Source organism: Pipra filicauda, unplaced genomic scaffold (assembly GCF_003945595.2).
Source record: "Pipra filicauda isolate LSUMZ 115617 unplaced genomic scaffold, ASM394559v2 scaffold435_size564288_pilon, whole genome shotgun sequence".
NCBI classification, from domain to species: Eukaryota; Metazoa; Chordata; class Aves; order Passeriformes; family Pipridae; genus Pipra; species Pipra filicauda.
Genome location: NW_024104571.1, coordinates 112441 through 134026, shown reverse-complemented (window position 1 = coordinate 134026; position 21586 = coordinate 112441). Strand labels below are relative to the sequence as shown.

At 45.5% G+C, this 21586-nt stretch overlaps 1 protein-coding gene across 6 annotated transcripts in view; it reads right to left on the bottom strand.

Annotated features, from left to right (window-relative positions):
• RALGAPA2 (Ral GTPase activating protein catalytic subunit alpha 2) overlaps positions 1 to 20533 on the bottom strand; it is a 97300-nt gene extending 76767 nt beyond the window's left edge. For 4 of the 6 annotated variants that reach the window (XM_039385781.1, XM_039385782.1, XM_039385783.1 and 1 more), the window contains exons 1-8: positions 20327 to 20533; positions 13886 to 13996; positions 13335 to 13384; positions 4517 to 4574; positions 3059 to 3102; positions 2446 to 2620; positions 1868 to 1983; positions 1703 to 1783 (exon numbers count right to left, since the gene is read on the bottom strand). In XM_039385781.1, the coding sequence (XP_039241715.1) occupies positions 1703 to 1783; positions 1868 to 1983; positions 2446 to 2620; positions 3059 to 3102; positions 4517 to 4574; positions 13335 to 13384; positions 13886 to 13996; positions 20327 to 20432 (741 nt within the window). In that variant the 5' untranslated portion in view covers positions 20433 to 20533. The remainder of the gene's footprint in view (positions 1 to 1702; positions 1784 to 1867; positions 1984 to 2445; positions 2621 to 3058; positions 3103 to 4516; positions 4575 to 13334; positions 13385 to 13885; positions 13997 to 20326) is intronic. The other 2 variants (XM_027724199.2, XM_027724200.2) reach the window with 1 other exon arrangement.
• Between the last annotated feature and the right edge of the window lie 1053 nt (positions 20534 to 21586).

The window sequence follows — 21586 nt, the reverse complement described above, 5'->3', positions numbered from 1 at the left end:
AGAGAAACAAACAAAAAACCTCAGGTTAATGTGTTATACTGACAATCGTCCTGCATCGAACACAGAAAACATGCAACTACACTTTAACAAGAGCTAAAAAACTAGCACAGTCCTGAAACACCCTTTACAAACCACACCAAGAATATAAAGTAAGAATAACCCGAGAGGGCTTTGGCATCCCCAAGACAGTGAGTTCAGCAGAAGCCAGTGTGTTTGTGCTGTCAGACCATGCTTTTACCAAATTTGCTTCTCACATGTAAATTCCGAAAAAGTTACTCTGGGCTACGCTTCTGTCAGAAATATTTATATATTACATTTATATATAATATAAACATATATGATATTTATCTAGAATGACAAATTTTGACAGTGAATTACTCTTTTCATTTTAAGACACCTTCAGTTTGAGATGACTGCACGTGACTGACGCAGTTCACGTGTCAGAGGCCGGATCAGGCTCTGCTCGGGACAGCAACGGGACGAGAGGAACAGGCAGGAACTGATGCCCAGGAAGTTCCACCTGGACATGAGGAAGAACTTTCCTGTGCAGTGACCGAGCACTGGACAGACTGCCCAGAGAGGGTGTGGAGTCTCCTCACTGGAGATATTCCAGACCTGTTTGCACACACTCCTGTGCCATGTGCTCCAGCATGACCCTGCTGGAACAGGGAGGGAGGTGGGACCAGAGGAGCCACTGGGGTCCCTTCCAGCCCGACCCACGCTGGGATTCTGTGGGAAACTTGCACTGCCCTGCTTTCGTAAAATACAAGACTGCTGAGGTTTTGTATCGTGTTATTTGCGATGTAAATAAACATCACAAGTGTGATGTAAATAAAATGATACATTACATTCTCCTCAGGTATAAACTTTGTCAAAGATGCAGATGTGATCTGCGTTCTGGCTCCAAGGGATCACTCTGCACTTCTATCAGATGACTTGATCTCAGCTCATCTGCAGCAAGGGTAGTGCCCAGCTCTGCTCCCCACTAACGAGCAACACAAATAAACGTGGATGAACCACTGTGCAACTGGATTTACAGTGTAGTCAGGTTTGTTTAGATCCCAAACATGGAAAAAGTGTAAAAAAGGAAGACTGAAATTTTATTTTTAACTGGAGTTGTGAGATTCTGATATGTAAAACAAAGGGTGCTGTGGAGGAAGCTGATAATTTCTTACAGTCACTTTTCAAAATAAAGTATGTATTCAAGATGACAAAATCCCTTCCAAATATCGCTTTGGTCTTGCCTTTTGATATTAAAAAGTGTATGTCAAAGTATTTAATTATAATCTATTTTTTTAAACTGAGCTCTTTAATGTTCATTGTCTATATAGTTTCTGCTTTATTTCAAATATTGCTTTATTTGTACTTTTTAAATATATACATTATCTTAATTTCTTTCCTGTACAGATTCATCTGATCTACTTCTAATTAAACTTATGTACATGATAGTTGCATCCTTTAAAAAAAGAAATTTTAGAAGCCATCTCTTTTTATCTCTTCCTCCAGTGGTCGTTTACATTTCTTTTCATCTAGGTATGTGTCCAAAGAGAACAAATCTCATCTTTACCCCATATCAATTTTCTAAATGAAACCACAAGCACATAAAATAGTCAGTTTCCTGCAAGTTTGGATAACATTCATTCATTCTTATCACAAATGTGACAAACTTCTTATTTTAACCAAAGATGGCACAAGGAAGTACCTTTGGGATGATTTTCCTTTCAAAACCAAGCCTAATAAAGTGCAGGAGCCAGTTTCTTCCAGGGGAGGGGCAAAGCCAGCTCTGTACAGATACAGTGTAGAATTCATATTCTGTGACCAGTACATCCCCCAGATATTACTGGTTACAAACACACATCTTCCTCACCTGGATTACCATATATTTTAACAGGAGCTGAAGAAAATAGCAGGTTTGGTCTTCAGCAATTTTCTCTCCAGAGACAGCTGGCAAAAGCGGGGTTATTTCCTCCGGAAAAATCTTAGCTAAAACAAAATATTTTAAACGTAAACATGAAAACATGAAAATACTGAAATAAAAGAATTTTCTATGAAAAGATAAATTTAAAATACCCGTTAATGCACTACTAAGCTGTAGAAAACCCAAGTCCAGTAGCTACTGGGCATTTCCCCAAGTCCTGCCACATCCCATGGAGGGTGGTACCGGCATCTGACTCCCCGTGGTTTCGAAGGACTGACAGCAGCAGCCACTGCAGGTGAACCAACGAGCTGGAAACCAGCACACCTGCTTACTTTGCAGTGACATGTTCCTACTGCTGCCTCTCAATGAAAAAATCCCCAAACCAACGGGCAAACAACCAACCCCGACCGCTCTGGCTGACAGTCAGGTGGCTCTGCAGCTGCACCAAGCAGAGCAGCCTGACAAATGGCATCCCCCCTGGAATGCCACGTTCCCAGTGCCCGGGTGGGAGCAGTGTCCCCACTCACCGTCGGGCGGGCAGGGAGGGCTGAGGAGGCTCTCCAGGGTGCAGGGGCCCCGTGAGGACACCAGCGGGGGGAAGCCGGGCACGAGGCAGGCGAACAGCAGGATCTGCTCCTCCCCACAGTTCGTCTGCAGGGCTTGGAGCCAGAGCAGGAACAGCCGGATTCCTTCACATCTTATCTGCGAGGGGATGGATTTGTGGGAAAAGACAGTAAACTAAGTGCAGTAACGTGGTTAAACGGTTCAGAACACGCAGAACGAGAGCTTTCACCCCAGCCAGGTGCTAGGAAGTCTTTCCACCACACCAGGGTGTTCACATTATTATTTTAATCCTAGGTTTAATACAGTATACTTAATGCTAAAGAGAACTGAAAAAATGAAGCATTAAGCAGTATCTATTTATGTCTTCTCTAGATAACTTTACAAAGGTCATTAAAGGAGCAAAATAACAGAAGACGAATGTTAAAATAATCTGGGATCACAATAATAAGATTTACAATTAAAAGGTAAGTAAAATTACAAAGCCTAACAATCTGAAAACCACGGATATTGAAAAGCTGCAAAGTGATATGCTTCATAAGAATGAAAGTGAAAAGGAATATGAAAACAAAGAAATACCTTGAGAGAATTTCCAGTGTGCAAAAGTTTCTTCAGAATTGACCCTGGATTAGGAAAGTTAAATAGGCACTATCAGACACAAAGAACGGGCCCTCCCACCACAATGGTTTTTAAAAAATACTCCAGAAAAGGCTAGTTTAATGCCATTTACTCTGTGGCCACTGCACTGGGTTTTAAGACAACTGAGGGGGAAAAAATCCAAAGTAAATCTGGTTACAATCACCGTCATCATCAGTGGAGTAAGATTTACTATGGTGTGTCTTTCCAGTATGGTACTTTGGGTTTAGTCAGATGACAATGTCTCAAACTATTTTCATAAATACTAAGATTGAATTATGTACAGCCCTTAAACAGGTTCCTTCCCTCCAGATCTCTCCACTTCACAATACTAAATACAAATTAACATGTATAGAAAACACGCGTTAATGCACGTGAACATTAAGCAAAAAGGAAATCCCAAGGTAGAGCTGTAAAAAATTGCTCAGTCAAAAAATTATCCCAATATGGCCACCCAAGAGAAGTATAAAGAATATATCAGCTACAAAACAACTGACTGAAACCAATTTGTTCTGGACTAGCTCAGCTGAACCAGTATGAAGTGGTCAGGCAGATGTCTCCTCTTATTTTTGTCACTGCTGAGTGGAAATGTGACAAGAGCCCTTTCCTTGACCTTTAACTTCCACTCATTGTTCTTCTGCAACAGCAATTCCTTGTTCTGATGACAAACAAGGCAGCTGGAGAGACAGTGCTGGAAACCAAACCCAACCACAACAAAAAAGTCCTACTCAGAAGGAACAGAACCCCTCCATAAAATTTACTTTAATAAGCAGCACAACAAAATGTTGGGACCGCTTTGGCAGCAGTTGGAAGCAGAACTTTCTGCTGCCTATTCAGTGCCCAAGTTTTACAGGATGAATTTCCAGGAGGCAGAGAGGATCAAGTTCCACACAGGATCTATCCCTGGTGGGATGGATTGGAACAGGCATTTCTTGTGCAATCACTTGCAAAGACATCCTACTGCAAATCTGCAAGTCACATACAGATCCACAGCACTCCTGAATCCCAGTGTTTGGAGTTGGTCTGTGAATCCAAAGGGAGACCTAAGCAGGAAAAGGTGTGTTGGTTTAAATTACCCTCATCCTGATAGCTACCATCACATGGAAGAGAAGAAAGGGAAGAGGGCCAGGTAAATCCAAGAAGATAAAACTGAAATAACATTCATGCAAAATAAAAGCGAAGCAGGCAATCCAAGCCACCCCAAGCAAGGGACACAGGTCTGTTGCAGCAGGCAAAAACATTCTTCCATGTGCTTTGGGAATGCTGAGCTGCAAGTCTCCTGTGTGAGTACTATTTCTGTGGGCAGTGCTGAGGGATTCAGGGCTTGTGGAACCAGGGAAGTGACTAGAGAAAACATTGATTTTATTTGCACTAGAATGTTTTTAAACCATTTCTTCTTACCTATACTGCGAAAATGCCATCGATAAAAAATCCTCTCAGGCAGTAGCTGCAATATTTTCTGCAGGAAACAAAACTAAATAGTCAAATTTTCCATAATAAACTGGGTCATCAGAGGATACAGAGAAACGAAGACACACGACACAAATGAAATGGCAATACATATAAACAGAATACCACAGAAAGAAATGCCTATCACAACAAGGACTCCTGCCCACGACTTTGCTCTCTGGTTGTGGAGAAAGACACTGGGAATGGTTCTGAATAAATACCACGACCCAGCGATGAAGCACTTTCCCTTCCCCTGTGTTTCAGCCCTCCAGCATTGCCCGTGAAGAGCCCAGACATCGTGAGCAGCCCTCCTGGGCTGACTCTGCGGAGCCTGTCACGGCTCTGGTTCCGGCCCCGGCTCCGGGCTGTGTTTCCATCAGCTAATGGGCCCCGACCCCCGGCTGAGGCACCGGGAACAGCGGGGCAGTTACTGCTCCTGAGAGCTCATTTACCTGTGCTTTCAGCCGCTCAGGGAAACCGAGCCAAATTACACAAAGCCAGGCTAATTGAATTCCCAGCACAGGCAGTTAATAAAGCACTTAGGGAATAATCCGTGGTGGCCTGTCTCTGGAGTTGAGGACTGATCCTCCCGAAGGCAGATCAAACACAACGAGAGGCTGTGGTCAAACCCATTCCCGCAGTTTGGTTGCGCTACAGGGCACCCGCAAAGCAATTTAAGCACACGCTTAAGTGCTTTCCTGAATGGAGTCTTATCATCTTAGCTGCAAAGAACACTTGGGGCTTCCAAATGCTTTCTTTGTCAGTTCAGTGGATGGTAATGCTGTTAAATAAACTGGATAAATCAAAACTATTTAGGGGTCTTACTTGAGTAAATATGGCTTTAAAAGGACTTTAAGAGGCTCCAAGACACCTTTTTTAAACTACTGGTAGTAAGGACTAGGGCTTGGCAGGCAGGTGAGGCAGTCACACAGGACAGCTCACCCACCGCTGCTCCACCTGGCAAAGGAGAGACATAGACAGGGCTCCACACAGGTTCCACAGAAAAACATGTCTGCATCTTACAGGTTTTCACCCATTGAAATATAGAACATAGGAAGATATATTTAAATGGGGAAACTACTTTTCAACATCTACTTTTGGAAATCAAATTAAATCAAACAATGTTATAAATGACTGAGACAGAGTTCTTGTCATTATCAAACAAAAATCACTGGCACAAACTTCTGCACAACAAACCATCATTAAGTTTTCAGAAATACCACATGCAGGATGCAAAAATGAATGGCAAGTCACTTGAGCAATGGTGAGCCATTTTTTGGTGTTTTGCACACAAAAGCTCACAAGAGGAAACATCGCAGCCAAGAAAGCAGGAACTGGCACTGTGGGCAACCCTTGGGAGCTGGCTGGCACGGGTCAGCACTGCTGCTGACGGCAGTGTGCCTGAGACATGGACAGACTTTTTTATTTTTGACAACCAAGTGCTTCAGAAATTTTATACAACACTCAGAATAGTCTTCTTGGAAACGGACCATTCCTTTCTCCATGGCAGAAGATGGAAGTCATGACAAGTTCACATGCTTAGGGAGCTAGAGCTCAGGTCAGAGGGGCTGCTCCTCCTCCACACCCTTACCAGAGCACGTCCTCCCCAGAGAGTACTGGGCATTTCTAGAAGTTTATTCAGAGTAAACTTGCAAACCAGGCACGTCTCTTCTATGTTCCCAGTGTATTTTGTTTTGGTGTTCCTGCCCCAGCTCCCTGCCCAGGACACCGTGGCAGCAGGGACTGCAGGAGCAGGGGGCTGGTGGCCAGAGGTCTGGCTCCCCCCCCTCCGTGGGCAGGAGGAACAGGCTTGGGATGAAGGATCTGACTGGCTAAAAATGAGGCCATGACTCACGCTGGGGCTTTTTACTTGTTAGTTAAGGACCAGGTTTCTGCCAATCATATTGCAGGATCCATGGCCAAAGAGTTATCACTATCCATCTAAACATTAAACACTAGCAGCCCACCACTCCTCAGGACACTTTCTGACATTAACCTTCACTTAACTTGGCACAGGGCAAGAGGAGCTTTAACCTAACCCAGGAGCGCTCCAAGTGCCCCCTGGAGCAGTGCCACTCCCTGTGGGAGCTGTGTCTGTGCCAGGCCCATCACACACCAAAAGCTCCAGGAAACAAACACTTGGACAAACCAGCAACAAAAACCGGGCTGGATTCAGGTGTCACAATACACTGCAGGGATGAACCTTCACACATTGGCACATTTATCATGGAAAACCAGACAAGAATCGCACGTATTTTGTTTCCATTGTTTAAGTCTGTTACACAGTTTCACCTAAATTTGAACACGAAGTTCACTTCCAGAAAGTCAGCTATGACAAGGTGTGAGCTGATAAGGTAAAAGCTGCATAATAAAGACCCGTTTGAAAAAGAACTTAAATTCACTGACACTCAGATGTGGAAGTTAAGGTTGTGCCCAGAGAAAGCCTGGAACACTGGCTGTTGCAGAGGACAACAACAAAAGCAAGCTTAAACTCTAAACTGCACGAAGCTGGGAGGGTTGGGGCAGAAAACAACACCCTTACTGTTCTTTTTGCTTTACAAAACACAGAATCCAACACCCCTGTCAGGTGACTGAATCAAAACAATTCCGGGGTTGAAATAAATAGTACAGAAGCTCCCATGTGATGAAAGCTTCCATATCCCAAAACCTTTCCATATGGCAAAACTTGAGACGTTTATTTCCCAGCATCTCAAAACCAGGAAAACTATAAATGCATGTGTTTTGAAAAAAATGCAAAGATGTGATTAATCACCTGAAAAAGCACCCCAGACTGCTGGTGTCCCAGCTCCCTGCTGCAGACAGCACAGCTCTGCTGCAGAGCACAGTCAGTATAAATACATAAAAACTCAGAGTCCACATTTGTTCCTGCAATGCCAAAACATGTTACCATGGTTAAAATCCACACCTTCAAACACAAGTGACTGCAGGTTATGAGTTAACCCCCAGTCCCAGGCAGCACAACATCTAACTGGTGATTTTCACCTGAGAGACTGGGGTCCCCACACTGAGGTGGGGTTGGAGTGCATCACGAGACAGCACAGATCCCAAACAAGCTCCAGTTGTTCCCACTGCAACTTCCCATTTCCAACGGTATTTTCTACACCCTCCCCACCCTGGTGTTCTAAAAATCACATATTGCTATTCCTGTAAAACAAATGATGGTTTCTTCCCCTCCAGCCCAGGCTGCCATCCACACCGCTGCGAATCCGAGCTGGCTATTGACATCTTGTTCCTAGTTTCACAGTACACTAATAAGAAATGTTTTAAGAAACCCCACAGTGCGAAATAATATTGCTTTTTCAGAAAACACATAGATCTATTTAATGCTTAGTGCTTTGCTGCATCTATATGGTAATCCATTATAGCACACTTGAAATAGAAATTAGGTATTACTACTGATCAACACATCAGGGTATCTGTCAGTTCTTTTAACTGATTATCCATAGTTCTTTTTCGTTTGGACTTCCTGCATGACTAGGAATAATGTTAAGTTTAAATCTTAGTTTACACAGGATGCTGCTTTTTGAAAGCTGGATCTCTCTCTTTTATCACAGTAGAATAAGAACCACCAAGGCTGTATTTCAACAGACTTGCTCTGACTTCACCAATACTGCAATTTCTTTTAAAAAGCCTTTTATTTCTGCCCCCGTTGTTGAATGACACCATGACTGGCAGCTTTGTGCCTATCACTGAGTGCTGCCCCAACGCAGGGACAGCTGGGACCAAACCTTACACCCGAGATCCCCCAGCCAGGATGTTTCCCAGCTCCACTAACAGAGTGAGACAACAGGCACGGCTGTCCTGCTGCCAGAGCTGCTCCCAACCCGGGCTCAGGAACAAAGCCCCACCAAAGGTGCCCCGGCTGACTGAACGCTCCTGGAGGCACTGACAACAGCAGGGACAACGTGTTTAACTACCGAAACCTGCAGCAATTTAGACATTTTCCAGCTCCTATTCACCGGCTCAGATAAGCCAAGAGCCCAGTGGAGTCAGTGTGCCTGCAGCAGTTCAGTTGAAATGATGGAACCCTCCATTTATTGCGTTAATAAATTATTCACAGTCATTTGCTGAGGGAAAATGTCTGCCCAAAGCACACAGGGCACTTACTACTGCCCCAGGTATAACAAGATCTCTGAAGTCAAACATAGGAAACTTAGAATTTACCACAGAATGCTGTAAGAATAACAAGAATGTTTATTAAGAGTAATAATAAATGAAAGCAGAACAATGGCAGAATGAACTGCAAATGGTTAAAAAAGTAGTTTTCCATGTGTAGAAAAGAAGAGCTCTAAGCACTTTTATTGTTATTAACAAAAAAGCCCTTTTTTTACTCTAGTGAGCTTGAGTCAGCCAGCCAAGTCTGTGTGACACACTGGAGGCTGAACAGTGCAACTGGGAATCCCACTGGGATTCCACAGGAACCCACTGCAAGGCTGAAAAGGAACCTAGGACCTGAATTTAAGGCTGTAACTCTGCATTTTAAGCTCTGACTCTTAATGGTAACTTGATTTCAAGTGTCTGATAACCTACAGGTGGGGAAATTAAGATACTGAGCTGTACAGACATGAGGGAAATGCAAACAGCAACAAGTAAGTTAAATAAAAGGGGCAACCACAAGAAATGAGAAATCAGGACCTGTGGCAACAGGAACTCAACAACAACTTCATTATTCCCTGTAAAGAATTTTATAAGTACTTTCTTTTACCATTGTTTGGTTTCAATACACAGTTTAATTCCTCAGAATTCAACTATACTCACTTTTGTTCAAAAGGTAGCAAGTAATTAGGAACAACATCCTAAGACAAGCAAACCACCCTAAGGTAATGCTAGAAATATAAAAGAGTGTCCTTTTGCACATTCATAAAAACCACCAATGCAGCACCTAACTTTTAAAAGAGTTAGGAATCCAAAAGTACTCCAATTTCACTGATGCAGGTTTTCATGAAATCGAAAATGACCTGCTGAAAGTGAACACTGGTTTGGAGATTTGTTTTAAGCTGCTTCACCAATACTGCTAATTCATAGAGCAGTCTCTATAAAGGACACCTGTAAGGTGCTGGGAGAATTCGGTGTTTAAAATATCCACAGCAGTCTTACTCCAGAGTGAACCAAAGTTATATATTCTAACAGCTCTAGTTATGAGCATTACTAGGAGGACTAAAAAAGCAGTGTCTGTGCCCAAGGGGTGTCGGTGCAGTGTGAAACATGAGGGCTCTTTATGTTATGTTACTGTGCACTGGCAGAAAATAAACAAGCAGAAAAATCCAAGCTGAGAAGCTTCCAGCAAACACATCCCCTGTGGGAGGTGGGAGCACCCACCCCATCACCTCAGCTGTCCCCAGACCTACAGTGACACCTGAACTACGTTGACAGGACCTGAAACACCTTCAGCAACAGCAGCACTTCCACAAGTGGCTTTGGGAAGCTTTTCTACGGTAGAAAGATTATCTGAAAAATTCTGAGAATAAAGCACTTCATCCAGTGAACGTGTTAAGTCCGTGGGGTGAATTTGATGACCCCATCAGCACAACAGAAATGATGTGGCTGTTCTTCACTAATAAAGCAAAATTACAGAGAATGGGAAGAAATTGAGCTAGGTATGATATCAAAGCCATCAGTCTGCTTTTACTTCATTAGAGATAAAACAAATGCAGTGTCAGAGGAATCAGTACCTGATGCTGCAAGAAAAAAATACATTACTATAAAAAAAAAATCCAAGCTTTCACAACCAGATGATGACATAACACTGTAATGGGACCCAGATAATGGATATAAGTGTAGTGCACCTTCTGTGAGGTCTGTGACACACCGGGCTCAGAGCTGCCCTCAAACCTGAGAACAGGGACACGAGGAACAATAGGAACCTGTTCTGCAAATACACTGCAAATCTGGAGACAGCCAAACCTCAGCAGAGAACAAGCAAGTTTGTTGTTCACACATTTTTGGGCTTCTAGCTGAAACAGGAGAAAATAACACAGTACAGCTGCTGTGTCATTTCACAGATACCTATCTGGAAAAAGACAAGGCCAGAGCACCTTAGAGAATATAGAGTTAGAACCAAGAATTTTGTGATATTAATTGCAAAAAAGCACTTTCCAAAATGAACAGTTAAACCTTCACATTCCTCCATTCTGATTAACATTTCTTCTTTAAATAACACATTGTTTGATGTTGTTGCTGAGTGGCCAAGCTCTGCAGCTAATGGGTAAAATTAAAAAATCCACAAATTATAGCCCAGTTAAAGCAGTTTCCAGAGGATTTGTGGGAAAGACCTCTGTTGCCCAATACACACACTAGGTGTCACTCCACAACAGCAGCACGAGCCCACCAAACCGCTGGGAAAGGCAAAGTCAATTCCCTCATAAATATTTTTATTGATTTTTAAGCTGTTAACACTCAGCGCCTGGACTCTGGATTTGTTAATCCTAAGTAATTACCTATTTAGCTAATTAGGAGAGAATGCAGCACCCCCCCAGCTCACACTGACATCAGATCAAATATGGAAAGCTTAACAATCAATTGGTTTCGTTTCCTCTGGCTCAGTGTGAAGGTTTCATCACTCGGCATTCCCTTTTGCCTGCCCTGTGCTCACGCTGATGGGTTCCTGGTCGGTGCTCCAAGGCCTCCACTGGGCTGCTCTCCAACGCATACCTTACCCAGTCTCAGTTTACATGGACTGCAAGGTCACTCCAGCAGATCCCCACCATGAAGTGGATCGCCCTGAACCCCACACAAATACCTGAAACAATCTCCTGCTCCCCAGAGCTGCCCGTGACCCGGCTGTAACACAGCTCTCCCCCACTGGGACCCCAAGCAGCCCCAGTTCAGACACAGCTTTGGGTTTTTCCTCCTTCAGACAGCATGTTCTCCTGATGCTTTTGGAGAGTCCTAAGGGGCAGTTCTTAGCCCCAGGAATGCAGTTGTTCTCTCTCACCAGGTGAGCCAGCATTAGCTATTTCCCATTCGGTGACAGGGCCACAGAAATGTCACTCCCAATTAAAGGGTACTAATGAGCTGCCATTAACTGCTCGGTGCAGGTGTGACACCTTCCCCGCTGGGCTGGGGAGGGAGGAGCAGGAAGAGTTCCTCCTGCCCCAAACACTGACCTGGCACATTTCTGAGCTCCTGATCTTTGACACTGCCCTGGGCAAAACCCTAGAGCAGACTCTACTGCTGTAAGGAGCAGGAAGCACAGTTCAGATTTCAGTCTCATGGTTCCAGGGGAGAAGGGAGGGAGAAGAAAAGGGAGATGAACTGGCTGCATCACAGTGAGAATCCGAGACCACAAACCCCAGGATTGCATGTCAGCGTTTTCATGGCCATTTTTCCCATTACAGGCACATTAGGCTAAACAGCATCATTTTTACTAACAACACAAACACCACTCCAACTACAAACTACTCATTAATGCAAAACCATGAAACCACATACTTCTAAGGGGTTTGGGTTGGGGTTTTTTTTAGAGGGAGTGAGAAGAGTTGAGAACAATTAACTTTTGTTTTGACTTCCTTTTCTAGAGTCCCACTGAAAATTTGAGGGCTTTTTTCCTCCCACCCCTACAGAAAAATAACCCAAAATATAAACAAAGATGGCATTTCTATGATGCAACACGCAACTAAAAAGTTGGTAGTTGCAGTAACAAAGAGAAAGAAATAAAGAAAACAAAAATAGAGAGAAATCAACAGAAGATGTGTGTTAAATCTTAAGAAAGAAATCTGGCCAATTATTTTCCTAAATAACTGTTAAAAATTAATATTTAAAAGTGTCACTGCTTTCTGTGTACAGAGATGGGCAGAGCTTATGCTAAGAATTTCAGTGTGCAGTGTAAGAATGTTTCTATATGCTAGGCTTTCATCTGGTCCAGTGATATTTTCTGGATATTTCACATCCAAAATATATTTATTTAATAACTCTAATTAAAGAGGTACCTCAGAAAATTATCTATCCCAGACTATTCTTCTTTTAATTTAAACAATCCTAATTTGATTATGCAGAAGTTAACTAGGTAACATTTCCTCCTCAGACACTGCCCATGCTCTGATGGCCAGTGCTGGGAAGGAGGGAAGGATTTGCTTCTGGAAGTGAAAGATGCTCCACTGAACTAAAAAAGTTTAACAAATTAGTATTTCACATGCTCCGATTAAACTGATGTGCAGTAGCTGACAACTCCTATCCTCTTATTTCCCTTGTGCTGCAAGACCAAACACTGTAACCATAACAGATGCCTTCATGGGAGAGGAGCTGGGCCCAGACTCCTGCTGTGACACATTCCAAATAAACATAACGCTGAACTTCACACTGACACAGCGGAGGGAAACAGTCCTGCTGGTTTGAACTGCCCCTCCACAAAATACAGAAGCAATACCTTCTTTAATTAAAAGAAAAAAGAACAGAAGAAACAGACTATTTTGAAAGCTTTAGCCTAACAGAGGCTACGGAACCACTGACCACATGCTCCCCAAATGATCCTGAGACCCCCAGCTCATTTTCAGCCCCAGCTCCTCAGGACAGATGTGTTACTGCAGGACTTCCAAGCCATTTTGATAAAACATCTCAACTCTGCATATTCATTCCACCAACATTCTCACTGCATAATACAATGGTGGTTGTATCTGAAAGCTGAACACCCTCCCCAGCTCTGTTCTGCCTTTCCCCTGTGACTGACACCTGGTTTCACCCCTCGCTGCAAAGCTCTAAGTAAACACAGAATGACAAAATACAAATTTGCTTCATGGTACGGAAAACTTACTTCAAAAAGAAAGAGGATGGAGTCCAGCTCCTCCCTTTGTGATTTATTCCCTGCAAGACACAAACCAATATTGTCTGCCATAAATACACGGTGTGAGACAGCAAAATCAGGCTGTTGTTGTTCAGCTGAACCAAAGGCGTCACCCACTTTATTTTTCATCTTTATCCAACATCCCAAGTGCAAGACATGTCCAAACTGTGGTGCCTCTCTGTGCTCTGACCATGTCTCACCCCAACAGCCTGAGCTGCAGGACCCCAGAAGAAGGTGAGAGGACACATGAGTAAAAGCACAGGAACTGAGCTCTGTGCTGAAATGACACTTAGCCATGAAAATGAACTCAGAAATCTTATCAGCTGCTGACATTTCAGAGAGCGATTTTCCATGCTCGTCTCTTCTGCTGCCACGAAATTAAAGTGATTAATACTAACACTGTGCTGCATGAAACTATTGATGCAAATATGGATAATCATTGGACAGCCTCTAATGGAATTGCTTTGGACAACACGTGGGGAACCCCGACCAACACCTGCTGGCAAAACTCTACAACTTACCTTTTTGTTTCAAGCTATTTTCCAGTGTTATGAAGTTTTCATAGAATATAAAATAAATTTGAGAATAATTATTATCAAAAAATTGCTTCAGGTCACTTCCATCCACAATATCTGAAAAGAGAACAAACAGTGTTATTACACGAGCAGAATGCTGAAAATTCTTGTTTTCCTCAAATCTAGCATTAGAGAATGAAATAAATGCAATACAAAACTATTTTAGTGACCTCAATGAATATTCAGTACTAAACTGTGATTCCATCCTTGCCAGTAAACCAGGGAAATGTCCATTTTCACTGAATTTATGAAGGTTTGCAGTGGGGCTTTGGCTCATTTGCTTTCCATTAAAAAAAATAAAATAAAAAAAATGAGGCAAGTCTCAACCATGTAACCAATCAGCTTCTGTATCTCTGGAACAAGCAGGCACTGCTGGAGAAAACAAACACCAGCAAAGACTTCTGGATGCAAATCCGGTTCTTAAATTTATGTGGCAAACAGATCAACTCAGAAAACAGCATATTTCTAATTCTTTTTTTTTTAATAATGGCAATCCAGGCATGCATCAGTTTCCGAAGCCTTAACTTACATCAAAAATTTGGACTAAGTTTACTTTTTAAGAAGATAAAAGTCTGATGTTTTCTTAACCTGACACTTGCCAAACACATTAACTTCACCCATTTGCTCTTTATTGCAACTGATTTGGTCCAGAAAAGTTAGGCAATTGCACCCAGAATTAAGAGAAGGACAGTAATTATTAACAACACATCCTCTCACTGAAGCTTCACCTTGTAAGAAACCCATTCAGTAACCAAAATAAAGCTGATGGCAGCAACAAGGCCCAACAATATCCCGCAACTACAGAAGAAAGAATGACTTTAGCCTTTGGACAATTTGATTTTTATTTAAATTAATACCTTTCTGCAGTAAGGCTTTGCTTGGCTGCTTGTACTATGGAAACAATTAGTGCAGGGAAACTCTCCGCCATGATATTTGTTTCCTGCAAACTACTGGTCTTGAATTTGCAAGCTAAGTGCAATTATTCCTCACCATGAATGCGTTCTGTTAAACACAACTCCAGGGGAAAACAAGGCCTTCATTTACAGGCATTTCATATGAAGGAATGAGGTCATTAAAATCTACACAAAAAGGAAACTTTCCCTGTGAATTGTGAAAGGAGGAGAAAGGAACTGCCTTATCAAAAAAGTAAATTCTCCTTTTCTCTAAATGTGGCATCTCAGTGGTGACTCAGGGGCGAGTCTGATGTGAGCTGCATCCCTACAGCCACAGCCTTTTCTTACAGCTATGTTTAACTTGTAGCAGGACACGGCTCGTTCCTGTTTTTCAAACGGAAGACATCAAGGAAAGTTTCCTGGGCCATTTTGAGATAATAAGACAGAGCCCTGACTTTGGGGAAATCCCACTGACTGGATGGGGATTTCTGAGGAAGTGAGGCAGCGAGACTGGGGCTGAGCTACAGGTACTCGGGGTTGCTTTTATGTTTACTCACAAATAGCTCAGGTTACTCCAGCTGCAAACCGGCTCTGAGCGCTCACACCTCGGCAAGCTGGCAGACAGCAGCAGCCACCAGATCCACAGCAGCTTCCCAAACCCTTGGAATTCACCCCCTTCCCAAACAAGGGCAGGTGATCCACAGGCTCACGCTTCCGGTTAACACTCGAATGGAGCTTTGGCAGCGAAATCCAGGAAACAGTCAGACATCCATGAGGGTCACATCCTATTTCTTCCACATAAACATGACATGACTGGCTCATTGGATGCCTCCCAATCACCCTGACTTGCTTTACTTCTTAAATCTAAAATTTAGGGAAACAAACTACTCAAGTACTATTTTAATAAGAGCCCAAGTTTATTGCCAAGCCCTCAATGCTCTTCCTCATATTAAAAAAAAGTCCATGGGGGACAACAAGCCTCTCCTTAGCACACGGGCTTATCTTTTATCTTCCTGTTAACTACAAACATTATCACAGGCACTTGATAGAAATCCTCCCTTGGTTCCTTGAATTTCCAAAGTCACTTGACTTTATACTATTTATACAAAGCTCACTCAATCCTCAAGTACTTGAAAAATTAAAGGAGATGAAGAGAACTTCACAGTCATGCCCTGGTTAATGATAAACTTTTACTACCAGCCTCACCCCAGAAATAACGCACAGTTTTTACTTATCTTCAAAAAAAGCATGTCAGCATGGAAACAGACTGTTACTGAAACACCCCTCCGATTAGAACAATTTCCAAAATAATGTCAACACCTCCAATTTCACATGAGCTCTCTGGAACAACACCAGCGAGAAGCCCAGACACATTTCCCTTTTGAGTGTCTCTAAATGAAAATTTCCACTGAGCTGATATTACTCCAGCTGCACAGAACTGTGAGACCAAACAGTGCCAGACCTGAAACCCCACTACTCTCCCTTATTATCCCATTTTTGATGGACCGAGTTCAATGAAAAACAGGGTTTTTCCTAATTGGTATTTTGTAAAGACAAAGATTCAGGACTGCACTTGGTAACCTCACAAAGTTCATATTGAACCTTAACTGAAGTCTGTGTGCAGCTGTAACAGGTCTCCCATATGTTTGCCCACTGCTCAACAGAGAAAAGGATGAAAGCACTGGACATGGCAGCAGCCCACATCTGTACAGCAGTATTCATCACACCTAAGGATTTCAACTGTGCCTGAGGAGAAAACACTACTGCATAAGATGTTCCAAGAAAAAAGAGAGTATTTTTTACCCAAGAATAGCCACAGAAAAAGTCTTGAAGAGCAGTGATTAATCTTTATACTACAAAAGTCCCACAGAAACCACTCTGGGAAACTGGAGAGGTTTCATTTATGGCCAGTCAGTGGGGACGAGCCAACCCTGTACATCTCCACTGCTGCTTATCAGTCCATTGTTTTTTAGGTCTGCTGTAAAAAAAAAAAAGGCCACACTACTGACACTTCCACAAACTATATTTGGAAAAAAAATTTCTACTGACTTTACAAAAGTTCTGAACATAAATACATCTCTATAGCAATAAAAAAATAAGGGAAATGTTCTGGTCATTTCCCCAACACAAATGAACACCCACTTATTCTGGGTAGTGTTCTGTCCTGCCATGCAGGCAGGGCACCCCACAGATTAGGAATTTGGATCCCAAAGGGCATTTGAGCCCTGAGAGAGGTTATAAGCAACACAAACTTAAAGGGAACCTTTTCTTTCAGTTTGGACACTGCACAAACTTATACAGATGACACTAAGGGACCTGAAGCAATCCAGAGCTCACATGAGCCCTTATTTATGGAAATACACATTCCTTTACCTCATTCCTCCCCTATTATCGTCTTCTCTCTGATCTTTATCCTCCTGCATCAGTGGGATCACAGAAGAGTAACTGTCATTTTGTTTACAATTTAATTCCTGTGATTTAAAACTAACAAAGGAAAAGGAGTTGGCATCTCCTAAGGAAACACAAGACCAGGAGCAGCTATTTGGAGAACATGTGCCCCTATGGCTCCAGGGAAGCAATTGGTGACAGGGAGTGAAACGTCCAGGGTGGGAGGAACAGACACACATTCCTACACTGGCCAGCACAAGAGGAGAAGAAAAAAAAAATCCAACTATTTTTGAACCTTTATCCAAAAGCTTTGTTTTCCTTAAATACCGGAAAGGTCCTTCCCATGTGTTGCTTCATTGTCTGTGCGGGTCAGTACCATAAAAGATACACTTGCAACAATATCCATGAAGATATCATCTTCAAAAAGCCCCTCCTGTACTATCTCAAACATTTCCATTGCTGTTCCCAAAAGCAGACGTCCCAGGAACATCCCCAGAGCCGCTCAGACACAGCGCCTGCCCTGACCCCCAGCCCCGAGCAGCCAGGCAGCTGCCACACCACGGCCCCCAGCCAGCCCTCTGGCACTGCCAACAACCTGCACTTTAAACCAAAGTTTAATCCAAGGAATCAGGTCGCTACCTCCAAACACAGCAGCCACTTGGAAGGAGAGATGTCACTTCCCGAGAGCGACGCACGTGTTTCCCCCCTTGCCAACTGGGTAATAAGTATCTTGACAGAAAACCACCAGGCAACACCACCTCCTGAACCATCTGCACTGGGACAGAAACTAATTCTGGCACGCTAATGGGCATGGGTTTCCATTTGTTCCCCCTCCAGTCTGTTCCAGGAGCCCGAGAGCCTCCTGGGCACCACAGGGGCACACAAAACCCAGCACTGCCCCGAGACAACCAAGAGCCAGAGCAAGGCCAGTACTGCAGCTTAAACCAGTTGGGTCTTGCTGAGAGGCTGAAAGGGGCACATTAACAAAAAAGCTGCTCTGTTTCTTAGTTCTTCAAGTCTATTTGTTTCATCGAGGCTGGTGGAGAAGGAAGAAATGTACAGTCCCAAGCTCACACTGTGGTCTCAGGTCATGATCTTTTTCAGGACAGTTTCACAAAACACTCTTAAAAAACTCTTAAAGAATTTCCCACAATTATTTTGCAATAAAATGGACATTATTTTAATATAGTTCACACAGCACATGAGCAATTGGACATGCACAGTTAAGAGGCGCATGGTAATGCCACAGCACCTTCTCCTGGCTTTTCAAATTCCTGCCCCCAGGCACTTCCATTCACGGTTCCGTCCAAACAAACGAAACCAAACAAACGAAAACAAACAAGGCATTTCACGCACCTTCCCAAACAAACAAGGCATTTCACGCACCTTCCGAAACTTCCGCGTGTAGCTCCCAGAGGGAAACTAACATGAAACTAATGCCCCGATTCCCAACCACGGACACTCCTTACCCACGGAACAGAGGAGTTTACACCCGGGGCAGTCACTCACCCTCCGCTCACAGCCAAGGTGCAGCGCTGCCCACGGACCCGCCGAGGGCCTGGCACACGGGCCTCTGGTCTCCACCGCCAGGCACGGCCCTCAAAACCGCCCCGCTTGGGAGCGCAAACCACGAGCTCAAACATCCACAGGCCGGGCACGTCGAACTTGCCCTTCCTGCCGCTCAAAGGATGAGCCAGCCCCAGGCCACGAGGCCGGCTTTGCCCGGCACTTTGTCCCCTCACCAAGTGCCCACCACGGGCTGCTGGAAAGCAGCGGATCCCGGGAATTACCGCCCGTGAGTCACTGACTGCTCCCACCTGAGCCCAACCGGCGGCACCTGGGCACGGGCGGGGCCCTTCACGAGCCCAACGGCCACTGCCCCTCACGAGCCCCCAACGGCCACTGCCCCCTCACGAGCCCCCAACGGCCACTGCCCCTCACGAGCCCCCAACGGCCACTGCCCCTCACGAGCCCAACGGCCACTGAGCCCAACGGCCAGACCCAACGGCCACTGCCCCTCACGAGCCCCCAACGGCCACCTGCCCCTGCCCTCTTGCCCCTCACGAGCCCCCAACGGCCACTGCCCCTCACGAGCCCCCAACGGCCACTGCCCCTCACGAGCCCCCAACGGCCACTGCCCCCTCACGAGCCCCCAACGGCCACTGCCCCTCACGGCGATCGCTCCGCGCGCCCCAAGGGCACCGCGAGCACCGCTCTCTGCTGGCTCGGGACCGTCCCCTCGTCCTCACCACAGAGCCTCCTCGCCTTGCCGCAGCACACTTAAAAGCTTCTTTTGTGTGTTTTCTCCTGCCGGCGGGACACCAGACGCGAGGTTTTCGCTCCGAGCCCAGCCCCGGCGAGGTTGCCCAGGGCACGCCCCGGGCTGAGGGAGCACCTGTGCCCCGCACGGCCCCAGCTGTGCCCACCCCAACCCCGTCGAACTACATACACCTCACAGCTGAAGCGCATCAGCTCCCTCCGACAAGCAACAGCTGAAACTCGTCGGCTCCTTTCAACGTGCAGAGCTGTGAGGGGAAAGGCTTCACCTGCAAGGCGACATTAGCGAGGTTCAACCTTGCCACACGCGCAGAAAAGCATCACAAAGCGCCACACCATGGCCTCCTTTAAAGTTAAAAAAAAAAGAAAAAAACAAAAAAAAAACCACCAACCAAAAACCACCACAATAAAAAGCCCCAAATTAACGCTGTTGACAAGAGCAGAAGAGATCTCCCGAAGAACCCCGCGGGAAATACATTCACCTACTATTTACTACCCAAACCACAAGGCTGCACCAGGAGCGCTTGGACACCGGGAAACGCGAATTCCCAAAGGCAGGAGCAGCGAAACACACCCGCAACTTTCTCCCGCGGCTCCCACGCCTCTGGAAAGGACACCCAGCGCTGCCCCTCGGCAGCGACAGCCCGGGGAGCCCACGGGGCTGCACGGGAGCCTGGGGGTCCCCGGGCAGCGAAGGGGGGCTTTTATGCCCCCGTTTCACCGCCGTCCCGGGGGAAAACACTCACCGGGGCAGCGCTGGGAGGGCGAGGAGCGCCCGGAGGAGGAGGAGTGAGGGCGCGGGGGGTCCCCTCGCGGCCGCCGCACTCACCCAGCAGCGCGCGGAGATGCTTCAGCCGGGTCAGCACGTCCCGCTTCGGGTCCAGCGCCTTCTGCGTGGATTTCCTGACGTCGGCGTGGCCCTTCCTGGAGAACATCGCGGCGGGGCCGGCCAGGAGGACGGGGGGCTGCGGGAGACACAGGGGATGGATGCCGGGCGCGCTGCCGCCCGGGCGCTCCCCGCACGCGCCGCTCCCCCCCCGCTCTCCGCCGCGCGGGGCGCTGGGAGCCCCGCGCCGCTGACGTCACCCCGCGTGGCGCTGACGTCACCGCCGCTCCCGCCCGCGATCCCGCAGGGAATGCCCGCTGTGCCTGCGGGACGGAGCCGCCGCACGGACCTGCCGCCTTAGGTACGCTCGGTTTCGTTTATCCTGCAATCCCAGGCTGGCTGGGCTTGGAGGGACCTTAAAGCCCTTCCAGTGCCACGCCCCTTCCACTATCCCAGGTTGCTCCAAGCCCCGTCCAACCTGGCCTGCGACACTTCCAGGGATCCCGGGGCAGCCACAGCTTCCCTGGGCAACCTGTGCCAGGGCCTCCCCACCCTCACAGGAGACGATTTCTTCGCGTTGGATTTCTTCATCCAATCCAGCTCTCCATAGGAAAACCCTCAGCTTTTGAATAACTGCTTGCACTATAAATATGTAAATATTTACTGCCTTTATTCATGTGACACAGAGAGTTCACAGTTATACAACAAAAGCATGATCCACCCCAGAATTAGGAGCCAGCAGTGTTTCACTTAAAGGTCTTTAGATCCTCTCAGTAAAATTCCTGTGTAAAAAAAAAAAAAAAAAAAGTAAATTTCTATAAGCTCCAAGGCAGGTTCTGTGGTCCTAAAAAAGAAAACAGTGTGTGTCGGAGAAATAATTTGCATGTATGCTTCTTAGTCTTTCACAAAATTATTCAAGAATCAGTTTGCACGTCATGTAGAAATTATTTTTCAGCCCTGAATCACTGTAGAATAATAAAATGTCCCAAGAAATACCATTGTTAGGAGCAGAAAATACATCACTGCCACATCTCACTTCCTCTGAGCCCTCTCAGGGACTATTTCTGCTGCAAAGGCCTGGGGCCACCAAAGCAACAGGTCAACAAGCCCTAAACATGTCCACTGGAGAAGGGACAGTCCTAGCAAAGGCTGGCCCTGTCACCAAACCTTGTGGTATTCCCGCTGCTCTGGAGAATTCACTTCCTGCAGTCAGGAAGATGGATAGTGCTAATGCACAGCATTTAAAAAGGAAAATAAAAAATT